We start from the raw sequence: 13,210 nt of genomic DNA, 5'->3' as shown, positions 1-13,210 counted from the left end.
CAATCACTTCTCCCACTTTGATATCCAAATCAAAACATCCTATGTACAAATTGACCTCAAGTGCCACACACTACTGCAGAATAAACATGTTCCCAAAGCCAGTTAACAGCTGAACTTAAAAGAAATAACTTCTACTCTGCATTCCTACAGAGAACACAAATTTATGGATTCATAGATCAACATAGAATAAGCTTTCTAAAAGGGCCGTTCACTAACACAAAGAAGATAACCTGCAATTAGTTGAAACCAGAAGTGTTCTGAAAACCTTTGAATGCGCACAAGGTTGTGTTACTTTTCACCTTGGGAACAGCTCTGAGATGTGAGTTTGCTACTTGGAAGCTTTAAACACAGGGTGTTTAATAACATGATGCACAACTAAGAGAAACCCAAGAGTGGATCCAGGTGCCCTGATGTGGAAAGAACATGTAAGAGATCACAAAGGGGTTAATAAACTTGTTCCTCCTAAGAAAAGCTTGCAAAAGACTGCTCAGGAGAAAGAAGCAGCCCTGAAGGAGTTCAGTAAGTTACTTATAATGCCAGAGAGGCAGGAAGACTGATCAACACATGTTTTTTGGTGTAGCAGAGCATTACTCTGAGGAAAACTTTTAGAAAGGCAATAACTGATTACACGAATAGATTTGGTCTGTCAGAAATACTCCTATGTCCTCAGCAGTAAATAAATAGAACCAATCAGCTCCCTTTTTATTGACGTGATGTTCTTAACTGCAGATGAACTCAGTAAGCCAAGGATGTTCAGATTTTGGTGTAGCTGCTGAACTCAAAGGAAAGAAGAGCAAGACAAAGTCTCCATCAGACCGTTCTGATCTGCTGAAGCAGTCCAAAGCAGGCATAATCCAGTCAGAACCCAGACTCACAAACACACTGCAAGCCCCTTTGTAGTCTATGTCTACATGTCTACAGACTACAGAGGAGAGAAAGTGCCCAACCCCGGCTGATCAGTTTGCACTCTGGTGTTAATCTCGAGACAGCTGTGCTGGTCTGAAACTAAAAACTGGTTCTGTTTCCCTAAATATTAAAACAATTATCAGTGAAGGTTCACTACTCCCCACCGCCACTGAGACCAAGTTTAAAGCAGAGACTATACATGCTAGCCCACTATTAATATACATCTTTTCTTACATAGGCGCTTACAAGTTTACATGAACTACACTTCTTTAAGCAATTTCTTCTTCCTATAAGCAGGACAATACCTTGTTTTGTTAAAAAGTTAGCATTTAGAAAAGCCATGATACAATAATAAAATTTCAGGGTTCAGTAAGTAAGCTAAAATTTTAGGACGGCAGTTTTAATATTTCTAAATTTATTTCCTTCAACTCTTACGTTTGTATGTCACCTCCATAGGAAGACAGCAACACCTCAATAATTAGTTCAATTTAAAAGTGAGATGTGTTCTTCTAGATAGCTTAAAGAGAATGATATAACTCACAATGAGACCAGAAGGGAACATATTTTTTTAAATCTCACTTTCTAGAGCAGTGTTTTACAAATTTAAAAGATACACACTGTCCTAATATATGTTTACTGTGGATCTCATATAAGCAAAGGTGTCACTACATTTAGCTGCCAACCCCTTGGGGCAACATAGATGCAAAGGCTGTTGCTTAAAGAAAAAGGAAGCTGATGCTGGTGATTAAAGTACCAAAAAGAGAGACCAGGCAAGCATGAGAAGGTTACTCTCTCAGCATTAGAATGAATGTAGCTTTTTATAAAGAAGCCAAAATTGTACCCTATTCTACAGAATTTATTAGCTTTCAAAAATATACACACACAAAAATAGGGTGTTCCTTGTTTCAGCTTCAAAAAGAGTTAGCTGAGGAAGCAAAGAGGAAATAGAACAGAAAAATAGAAAAGGAGAAAGGAAGATGTGTCAATTCATGCTCCTGACCTCCTGAGAGAATCAGACTGGAGAACACAGCAGCTTACCATCCTGCTAGCAGGACTAGTCAGTTGGTATTAATTTTAGGAGTATGAAAGAATACATAATATGCTAAGGAAATTAGAAAGAGCATACAAACACCATTTAATTTACACACACAGAGATTCTCTAGCCTTTAATGCCAACGGTATAGATAGATTTAACATCATTTTCTTGTGAATGCACAAGAAAACATCCAGGCCACTGTCTAAGTTACATACCAGGCAAAGAATGGATGAAGGCCCAGACATCATCAACAGTCCAAATAGAGGGCTCACTCTGTGCAACGGGAAGCAAGTCACTGTTCTCAGGCATTTTCCTGATTCTCACATCGCGAAGTTCACGTTCTCTTTCCCGCTCACTCTGCCTGCGCAGACGAGTTGTCATAGCAGAGGGCACAGAATCTTCCTGAGAGGCCACGTCTTCTTCTGCAGATGGATAAGTAATTGGAAGCTGGAAAATGCAGTACAAGTAAAATACAGCATTGCACTTTCCTTGCATTTCTGAAAAGGACATTGTACGTTGAAGCAAGCTTTCTACAGACCTGCCTAAGGAGATGCTCTCTTGCTGCCCCTTCAGGGCCACTTGGTCGACGGCCCCGATGCCCAAGACTCTGATTATCAGGCTTACGATTCCAACGACTAAGTCCAAATTTTTTAGAACAGCTAACATTGTACCTAAGAAATTCAAGAGAGAAAAATTAAGCAACATTGGGAAAGCCCATTTAATATTTAACTTTGAAGTACAGCTGTGACACAGTAAGTCCTAGACAATTATTTAGGACTGTAATAACTTACAAAGTACATTTACTGAATAGATCTATTTATGCTACAGATCAAATATGGCCCCTGAGTATACCATAAAATACCCATCAACAAAATACTAGATATCTATAACAAGGTAATAGTATTTTCTCCTGATTATAGAAGAATAATGAGAAACTTGCAAAATGTAAAAGATAATTTGCAAAACATCAAGAAAATTCATGGTTCCAGAAGAAATGTTTTGTAATAAATATTTCCAATGCTTATTTAAACAATTTTTCAAGTGATATATTTAAAAAACAGATATAATCTGTTTTTTTCTTATGTTTTTAGTGTATGTGGAAAGGAATGTGCCAATGTGTATTGCAGTACAATAGCACATATGTGTGCAGATGCATGTGCACACATGGAGGCCAGGGTTTGGTTCTTAGCACACAGTGGAGGCTCACAACTGCCTGACTGCCAAGTTCTAGGGGGATCCAATGCCCTCTCTTCTGGCTTCCATATCAGGCACATATATGGTACACACATATTCTAAAAATCAAAATACACGCATCAGTTTTGTTATTGATAACTATCTGTGGGCTCAGCCATATTTTGATTTCTATTTAACATAACAAGTGACAAAGCTTACTACTGAGGAAAGGAGAGAACTAGTTCTGTGCCTGGTAGTCAGTCCTTATATAGTTAGCTCTCCCAGACTGACCACTAAGCAGCCACATAAACAGCAGCAGTGCCTCCCCGACCTGACACAGCCTCTCTCTCTCAGCCATGCTGCACTTGCTAGACCCCACCTCCCCCATCCCCACCCCGATGTCTCAAGAGGCTCATCTGAAGTATAGTATGTGCCATGTCAGTCACTGTCTCTGGGAGAAGGGTAATGACAGGTAGTGTCCTGATATACTTCTAAATAATCAAGAGATTTAAAATATCCTGAAAGACAGACCAGTTCCCAAATTTCCAAGTGTTTTTAACCAGCATTAGAAAGCTACAGTTCTTTCATGTGTTTAATGCAAACTGAAATTCAAGTTAAAACATAAATCCAACATAATCTTATTACAGATCTGCCCCTAATCATGAAAAACATTTGAGTAATGGATGGAAACAATGAGCTCACTTTTGGAAGAAACATTTCTATTATGCTCATTAAAGGTAAGTTCAACCAATTGTAGCTCTGCGGCAACTATTCAAAATACGTTCAAGCAAGAAATTCACTGGCTTCTTAAGAGAATATAAACTTTAAAATAATCAACCTAAACATACCCAAGTCTTCTGAAAGAGCATTAGGTATACATATATATAATGTAGGAGTGCTCTGTCTGCATGTACACCTGTATGCCAGAAGAGGGCATCAGACCCCTTTATAGATGGTCGTGAACAGCCATGTGGTTGCTGAGAATTGAACTCAGGACGTCTCCAAGAGCAGCCAGTGTTCTTAACCACTGAGCCATGTCACCAGTCCACATCAGGCATACTTAACAGCTAAACCATCACTCCAGCCCCTGTATTAATCTTTATAGACTAGTATTCTACCTGGACATGGTGATACATGGCTTTGATCCCAGCACTTGGGAGTCAGAGACAGGAGGATCACAGAATGTTGGGAGACCAGCCTGGTCCACATAGTAAAACCAGGCTCGCCAGGGCTATATAGCAAGACCTTACATAAAAATAAATTAATTACTAATTAATTTTGAAAGTTAACTAGTAATTTTTTTAAACACAAGACCAATGTTTTGTCACATAGTAGTCATGCTACAGAAGATTCTCCAAAGCATATCCTTGCACCAGATGCCTGCTGCTGCATTAGAGTATAATATGAAACTGCATCATTAGTACATACTTCACACAGCAAATTCTAGTACATAGACACCAGAGTAAGTTGCTGCAGATGGCCCCTAACCTTCCCTGTGTTATCAGACCTGACTCTTACCTATGCTCCACTTTAACCCTGTCTAGATTTTTTTTTTTCCCAGAAATTACTGTTTCTTCCTAAGTAAATCCCAAAACACGAACATACCTTTTGGCACATGACATAGTACAGAATCGTTTTGACCGTAAGAATTCATTTGGATATCCCATTTTTCCACAGAATTCACACTTGAGCAACTCACTATCCATCTCTTCTAATGTCTCTAAAAAAAAGAAACAGCCAAAAATTTGAATGTGTCAAATTTTCTTTCAGCCTTTAATTCTAGTTATGTAACATGTCAAAACAATCTTTCTCCATCGTTTTTGGATCCAGAACTATCCTGGCTAGGCTCCTACTAGTTCCTTGTTTCTACATAAAAATTATGGGGTTTTCCCTGTACAGTAAGTACATTTATACAAATAAGTATGAACTAGTTTTGCTAAGAGTCCAGCATGTCTAAAATATACAAATAACAGTTTATTACTTATAAACACTGAGAAATGAAGGTCAGTGCCATACACCTACCACGCTCTAGAAGAGACATTTTCAAAAAGCAGAATGTGGGGCATGAATTTGGTACAGTGTGCTGTGAAGACTTACAGCAGGGAAACCTTTAAATTCCTAATGAAGAGGAGAATGGCTCAAAATGGAGAAACTTATGTATGTTTGATTTTAGTGAGACATGTAAAATACTCAACTAAGATACCTGCAGTATATGATCAATTTTATAAAAATATGTATAATCAATTTATAAAACAGTTCCTCTTAGTATTAAATAAAATTCTGCTTTTAAACCTCAGCCTCATAAGGTCCAACTACTGGTGTGTTTTCTAGGCTACTCACTACTAAGAAAGAATATAACCACAACCCCAACTCTCTCCTTCACTTTTTTTCTTTTTTAAGATTTATTTATTATGTATACAGTGTTCTGCTTGCATACCAGAAGAGGGCACTAGATCTCATTAGATGGTTACAAGCCACCATGTGGTTGCTGGAAATTGAACTCAAGACCTCTAGAAGAACAGCCAGTGTTCTTAACTTCTAAGCCATCTCTCCAGCCCTCTATTTTTCACTCTTACCTCTTGCTTTGGGCACAGCACCTAAAGGAAACAGCTCAGTCTGCATGACCTTTCCCAAAGAACGAAAGAAACGATTAACTGGATGCCTGTTCCATTTCACAGTTTCCTAAGAACTAAAAGTACGGACAGATTGCTCAGTAGTTGAAAGCCCTGACTACTCTTCCAGAGGACCATGATTCAACTCCTAACTGACAGCTCACAACCATCTGTCATACCAGTTCCAAAAAATCTAACACCGTCTTCTGCCTTTGAGGTCACCAAACACCAAGAAGTGCTGGCAAAATACTCACACACTTGAAAACAACAAATAAAATATAAAGAACTCAAAGTACTAAAACAAAAGTACCCAAATATTTCAATGAAACCTAAAATCCGCCATATTATGCCAAGGCACAAAAAAAAAAAAAAAAAAGTACTGGACTAACTAAGTTTTTAGCAGTGAGCTCCACATGTACTTTTTCTGTTTGTGCAAAGGCCTGTTAAGATGAAGGTGGGTTAAGTAGATATGAATGGTACATACTCAGAGTATGAAGACAAAAATTCTAAAGTATGCATGGATGGCATATACCACTAAGTTCTCAAGTTACTGGAGAAGAGGAAAGAACATATTAGATCAAGTGACTGAGTAACAACTATTGAAATCTTTCTATCTCCCCCTTCTTCCATAAGATTCCCTGCACTCTACCCAAAGTTTGGCTATGAGTCTCAGCATCTGCTTCAATATCCTGCTGGGTGGAGTCTTTCAGAGGTCCTCTGTGGAAGGCTCCTGTCCTGTTTTCTGTCATATTAGATGTCTATCCTGTTTGCCCTTCTAAATAAGGATTAAGCCTCTTCTCTAGGGTCCTCCTTGTTGTTTAGCTTCTTTAGGACTATAGATTTTAGTATGTTTATCCTATATTATAAGGCTAATATCCACTTATAAGTGAGTATATACCATGTGTGTCTTTGTGCTTCTACTCACTCTGTAGTCTGTAGGGGCCAACAGAGACTGATACACCAAACAAGGACCATGCAAGAAGAGGACCTAAAGCTCCTGCTCAGATGTAGCTTACAAGAAGCTCAGTCTTCATGTGGGTTCCCTAGTAAGGTGAGCAGGGGCTGACATGGACTCTGTTGCCTGTTCTTTGATTACTTCCCCCTAATGGGGGGGGGGAGAGGAAGAAGATGCAGGCAGTCCTGATGATACTTGATAGGCTGGGGTCAAATGGTAGGAGAGGAGGGCTCCCCATTTCTGAGAAAGAGGGAAGGGGAATAGGGGGGAACAGAGTGTGTTGTAGTACGCTTTGATATATCTTTTGGTAAAGCGGCTGTTAATCCTAAATTAATGCCCTAATCACCACACAGACACTGGGATTTATTAAATTAACCTAGAACACAATGCTGGGCAAGAGTTGTTCCACCCTAAATCTCCAAGCCCTCACAGTTTCCTAACATTTAGATTTCCCACATTATACTTTCTTTTAGTGAAATATTAGGTCCAATTCATCTCTCCACGTCATTCCAAGATCTCTGCTCCTGCCTCTGTTCTCCCAGCTTTCGTCTTCTCTCCTCCTTTCCCACCTTCCTGTCCTCTGGCTCCTCCCTCTCTTCCTGCTTCCTTTCCCTTGCTCAACATTGTGGCTGGTTGCTTTATTTTGGCATGTTTACACAAAGTTGAGACAAGGTGATGCTTAGAATAAGTATCACAATGCAGCCTCCGGATTGAAACCAGAGAGTGGGTGAGAGAAATCAGCATTTGAATGAACAAGAGTAAAGTGTATACATATCAAAAGAACATTATACCAACAAGAGTGGGAGGGTGGGACCTGGAGGAGACCAGGGAGGGGGCTACAATTGGGATATAAAGTGAATAAATTATAAAAAAGAAATGAAAAAAAGAAAAACACTGTGAGTAATAGCTGGCCCTGATAGGGCTCCAAGTGTTTACTAATGAAATCACAAGCCAGTAAGTGGCTGTGCTGGTTTGTGTTTTGTATATGGTACAAACTTAGGGCTTCTCATGTCCTAGGCAAATGCTCTACATCTTCAGCCCATGATGGCCATTTAAAGAAAACTTTCTACCTCGGCATGTTTGCAGGTATGTATACTCAACTACCATGGTATGTATGCAAAGGTCATTGATTTAGTTACAATGTGGATACAATCGTCTCAAAGTAAAATAAAAAATTGCCTCTTTCACAAGGTCCCAGCTGTGGAGTTATTGCCAGCAGATAGTTCCTGGGGAAGGAGAGTCATTTCACCTCAGGTAGGTGGTATCTGGTAGGATGCCATTCTCCAATGGACAGCCCAAACCCATGCACACACTGGTAGCACTAATTGAACTCAGTGGGAAAAAAAACAAACAAAAACAAAAATGCACAAAGTTGAGAGAAAGAAATGATGGGGAAACTGTCTGGAAAAGCTGAAAGCGACAGCACAGAGTGCATTTAATCAAAATGCATTATATACATGTATGAAATTCTCAAACAAATTTAAATGTAGTTTCAAAAAAAAAAAAAGAAAGAAAAGAAAAATTGAAAAATTGTCCCTTCCAAAAACCTAGAGACAGCTTCAACAAAGTTGTGAGCCAGTCCTAATTTTCACCTACATCCTTGGAATTGGATGTTCTTACTCCAGGAGTATTATTTGTACCTAAACTGATCTTGGAAAGCCTAGGTCATAGACAGAACTCACTCAGTCACTAGACTGACAACTACCAAGAGCCATTCTGCGAGTTGCTCAAAGCTTTGCTTCAGAGACTTTAAACTTATTAACACAGCTGTGTAAAATACCTGATAACATATTACTGTTGCTCTTGAGAAAGGGAAGTAGTCAAACAAATACTGGTTAAGAGCAGCATACCCATAAAGTAGAACACCATTTTATTCTGCATAGAGAAGTTAACACGTGGAAATGTCTATTCTAGCCTGGGCTGGTGGTGCAGGCTTTTAACCCCAGCTACTTGGGAAGCTGAGGCAGGAGGATATCAAGTCAAGACCTACCTGAGCAATTTCATGATACCTTATCTCAAATAAAAATACAAAAAGACTAGGATATAACTAAGTTGTTGGTTACTTGCCTAGCACATGTAAGTTCCAGGCTTAAACCCCAATACTGGTAGAGAATAATTCCTATCCTAATGTGTGGCTAGATTTTTAACATTTTGAGTAAAATCATGGAAAGCCAAATAAATTTAGGATAAACCCCTCTTGCTTTAGCTAACAAGGGGCGTCTATCTACAGACACCTGGTCATTCTTCACTCTCTCTCAGAGACAAATCCTAGGAGCATGGCCACCCAGGGTAAAAACTTCTTTCTGCCTAGGTGTAACTGACTTCTGACCCCTGCGATATGTGAGTAGAAATGCTGGCAAATGCAGACAACACCTTCTCCCATCTCCACAATGTGACCATCGCTGTAAGGACGGGCCGCACTGGATGTAAGATGACACTGACAGAAAGCACAGAGCTAGGATGCCTACCATCACCAGGACTTGTAGACTGTGCCAGAGAAATCAAATCTCCCATCTTACTTATTGAAAAGTATACTGAATCTCTAAATGTGGCCAAACCTGCATAACACATGCAAACCCCCAGTTTCTTTGGGTAAGGCATTTTTTTGTTGTTGTTGTTATTTTGTTTTGTAATTTTCCTACAGACTGAAACTCACAAGAGGATCAGCAGCAAAGAGGGGAAATTACTTGGAAACCATGATCAATGTAAGATAATATGCTAATTTTTTAAATCACAAGCGATTGTTGGGAACTTCTGATTCCAGAACCAGTCCAAATAAAACAAGAGTTGATCCTTGCACTGGTTAGTTCTTGACAGCATGACACAAAATTGAGGGGTGGAGCTACCCAAGCCCTCTGAATCCTAGAAGATCTTAAGTAAGTCCCAGGCATCAGACACTGAGCTATTAACACTGTTGGAGTTTGGTTTTGCTTTGATCTGACTATTACTATGCCCTGGTTCTTTCTTTTTAGAATAAGAAAGAATATAACTCACTTTAAATTTTATTGGCACCCTCAGTTGAGACTTTGGATTTTTAAAGTGTTGAAAAGTTTAAAGATGTAAGAGTTTAAAGACTATGTTTTAGATTGTGATATTAACACAGGATCTTGGGAATGAACAAAAAAGAAAAGGTTACAGTTTAGTAAGTGTTTGTGTGAAGTTACGAAGGGGTCAACTACTGTACTGTTTTGGTTTGTTGTTGTTTTTGTTTTTGTCAACTTGACAGAAACTATAGTCATTTGGGAAGAAGGAACTCAAAGTATTGCCTCCATCAAATTGGCCTGTGGACATGTCTGTGGGGTGGTTTTTAAATTAAAGACAGAAAAGAAAGGGCCCAGGACTGGGCAGCGCCAACCCCTGGTCCTGGGTTCTCTACAAGAAAGCAGGCTGAGCAAGCCATGTGAGAGCAAGTCAGTAAGCAGTGTTCCTTCATGGCCTCTGCTTTAGTTCCTGCCTCCAGGTTTCTTCCTTGAGTTCCCAGTTTGGAATTTCCCTTGATGATGGACTGATAACCTGTAAGGCAAATAAACCTTCCCTTGCCAAGCTGGTTTTGGTCAGTGTTTTATCACAGTAATTGAGAAGGAAACTTAGATAATCCTTTAAAAAGATATTTATACATACCTTGAATTTTAAAAGCTTGCCTATCTTAAAAATGGATGTTTTTATACTAAAATTATATACAAAAAAACCAAAAGCCACTAAGAAATAACTTCACCATTTTACTTCCTTTGTGCATACCCTTCATATGCCAGCACACTAACAATGCTATACATATATTGTCCATTATATTTATAAACCACAAGTATCATGAAATATGTAATAAAACTTCCCAAATTTCCATGATCCTCCTGTGTGTTAACCAGGGTGACATGATGAACACATTTTAGCATAGAACCTTCATTCACACACTTCTTATAGATAAGAGCAAGAAAAAAGAATACCTGAACATTAATCTTTACTACTTTTCATCTCAAATAAGAAATGTCAAGCAGGGTGTGGTGGCATACACCTTAATCCCAGCACTTGCCAGGCAGAAGCAAGTGGATCTCTGTGAGTTCAAGGCCAGTCTGGTCTACAGGACAGCCAAAGCTACACTGAAAAACCCTATCTGAAACCTCCCCCCCCCCAAAAAAAAAATCCGCTCATATAATCACATGTAAAACTAAAAACTTGTATTTGAAAATTAAATGAAATTAAATTCTAACAATAAAAGCCAGCATGGTGACCTTGTTTTGATCCTGATTTTAATCAAATACCTGTAAAAGAATATAATTCTGATAACTGAGAAAATATGACTTTGAATCAGGTATTACACCAGAGAATTATTAATTTTGCTATTTAGTTATATAAAAAATACCTGTTTTCAAGACATACACACTGTATCAGTGAAATAAAATAACTACAATTTTCAGAAAGGAAAAGGAGGAGGAAAGGACAGAGGAGGAGTAGAAAGAAAGGCAGCAAAGGGAAGTTTGGGAGAGAAGAAAGAAAAAATGCATGAAGTAAATGTGGCAGAGCAGCTGAGACTGTGCGCAATAGGGAGCCTGATGATGAGGGGGCAGCATACATTTCTCTAACTAAATGTGTGTTTGGAACATTTCATGGTTAACAGTCTTTTACATGAGAAAGAATCAAACTAGACTCTAATGACCAAAAGTTAGTAAAGGTCAAATGATACACTCTATTATAGACTTGGCTGTTCAAATAAGAAGTAAAAATGATGAATACTTTGCAAGAGTTTATAAAATACCAACGATGACAGGTGCCATCCTTTAAGAGGCAGAAGGGATGCAGGCACTTACTTACCGACATGACATTCTGCTAAATTCAACAATGTAATAGACAGACAATATAGAAATATAAACTCAACAAATATTTGCAAAAGAATAAATTAATTTTAGACATAATAAGGATAATTACTAAGACAAAGATGTTAATGAGTTCCCTATTTTAAGCCCTAGCTAAATACATCAAACTGAACAACATCAACCATAGGGCCATGATCAAAACGATCAAGAACAATTTCTCTTGAAGATCTTCCTATACAATACAGCTAATTTTGTTTTATTGGTTATTTTTGTAACCACACATTCAGAACCTCATTAAAAAGTAAAACAAAACAAAGCAAAAAAACAGTACAAGCTGTTGCTGACTCTAAATAGGAAACTCAAGGCATAGAACATCACTTTTGCATTTTCCTATGTTTGCTTTCCTTCAGCCATTTTATTACTTTGAGTTGTAAGAAATATTCAGTATTAGAATATAGTCAGTTGAGAAGGAGTCTTTGACAGTAAAGAGATTAACAGTATTTTTCTCCTAGGACAGATATTATCATCTATTGATTGAAGAGAAGGACCTTAGTGTAACTGTAATATCCGGCTGGTCAAAATAAGGACAAGTCTAAAACCAAACACCTGGATGCCATATATTTTTAAGCAAATTCATTTAAATCATCATTTGTTACTTAGGTCTGCTTTTTAAAAGCAAGAATTGGTTGTCCTGATTAAAAAAAATTTAAATTACTTTCTCTCATGTATGATAGAACTTGTCCCACCTAGAAATCAAACTAACATTGTACAAATCAGCACCACTATTGTTGCTCTTTTAGTTATTTAGTTATAAATAACTAAAGACTGGTTAGCTTGCCTGTTTTCTAGTCAAATAGTTTACATATTCACTGTATGTACGTAAAATTGAATTGTTTCCAAGTGAAAATCTATGCAGACTAAAAAGCCACACCCCATTTCAAGCAGTAAAAGCCTAAGACCACAGACCTTCAGCAATCATGTCTTCCATCTCTGTATCAGATGAGTTATCTGCATGCTTTGTGTTATTCTGTAGCTCTGGCTGAACACACATGGAATTTGCCACCTGATTATCCAAAAGAGGCCTCTTTTTCACAGGTTGTTCTATCAGCAAAGATGAACGGCTCACCTTTAAATGGGAAAGAGAATGAAAAGAAATAATATCTAAAACTAATGCAGAAATAAATGAGTTTAATTTTAAAATGACTCCTCTGGAGTGAATGGTATCTGGGATATTTACTCACTCAGTGATCAGATTCAATCATTAGGGGATTATTTCTTAAGTAAAAGGTAGTCTATAAACACACTACTGCTAATCAGCAGCAGAATACATGCTGCAGTCTCTCAAAGAGAATGCACTGCTGCTTTAGCCAAGTAACTTAAAATTTTTTTTTTAAATCTAGTGATTCCTTACATTTGTACTATTAAAGCAGAAGCAATCAGATTATCTGCACCCAGGGAAAGCAAAGGTCCTAACTGTCAGCATATTTGGGAACTGAGGGGAAGTGGTTGCCGATTTGATTTATTTTGTAGTTCTAAGGATTAATTCAAGGTCTTACACTGAGCTACACCCTCCTCTGTTTCTTTAGAATGTTTTAAGAGAGCTCCTCACTATGCAGCTCCTACTGCCTCAGCCTCTGCCCAGTGTTAGGAATCACAGTCCTGTACAGCATCCATCAGTGCTAGGATCACAGTCCTCTGCAATATCCCTCAATGCTAGGAT

The 13,210-nt window shown here is 38.3% G+C and overlaps 2 protein-coding genes across 8 annotated transcripts in view; one reads left to right on the top strand and one right to left on the bottom strand.

The window, feature by feature from the left end:
• Positions 1-9,275, top strand: part of Gpr160 (G protein-coupled receptor 160) — a 61,237-nt gene extending 51,962 nt beyond the window's left edge. The window contains exons 3-7 of one of the 3 annotated variants that reach the window (XR_008722277.1): positions 3,763-3,852; positions 6,660-6,778; positions 7,700-7,768; positions 7,874-7,936; positions 8,994-9,275. The gene's annotated coding sequence lies outside the window, so the exon portion shown is untranslated. Of the gene's footprint in view, positions 1-3,762; positions 3,853-6,659; positions 6,779-7,699; positions 7,823-7,873; positions 7,937-8,993 lie in introns of those variants that run through there. The other 2 variants (XR_008722278.1, XR_008722279.1) reach the window with 2 other exon arrangements.
• Positions 1-13,210, bottom strand: part of Phc3 (polyhomeotic homolog 3) — a 71,553-nt gene that overhangs the window by 10,420 nt on the left and 47,923 nt on the right. For 4 of the 5 annotated variants that reach the window (XM_055625852.1, XM_055625856.1, XM_055625853.1 and 1 more), the window contains 4 exons: positions 12,457-12,616; positions 4,721-4,835; positions 2,481-2,613; positions 2,158-2,389 (listed from right to left, as the gene is read on the bottom strand). In XM_055625852.1, coding sequence (XP_055481827.1) covers positions 2,158-2,389; positions 2,481-2,613; positions 4,721-4,835; positions 12,457-12,616 — 640 coding nt within the window. Of the gene's footprint in view, positions 1-2,157; positions 2,390-2,480; positions 2,614-4,720; positions 4,836-12,456; positions 12,617-13,210 lie in introns of those variants that run through there. The other variant, XM_055625857.1, reaches the window with a different exon arrangement.

The sequence above is a fragment of the Psammomys obesus genome, unplaced genomic scaffold (assembly GCF_907164565.1).
Source record: "Psammomys obesus unplaced genomic scaffold, mPsaObe1.curated_primary_1811, whole genome shotgun sequence".
Classification (NCBI taxonomy): domain Eukaryota; kingdom Metazoa; phylum Chordata; class Mammalia; order Rodentia; family Muridae; genus Psammomys; species Psammomys obesus.
This window is presented reverse-complemented; position numbering and strand designations above follow the sequence as displayed.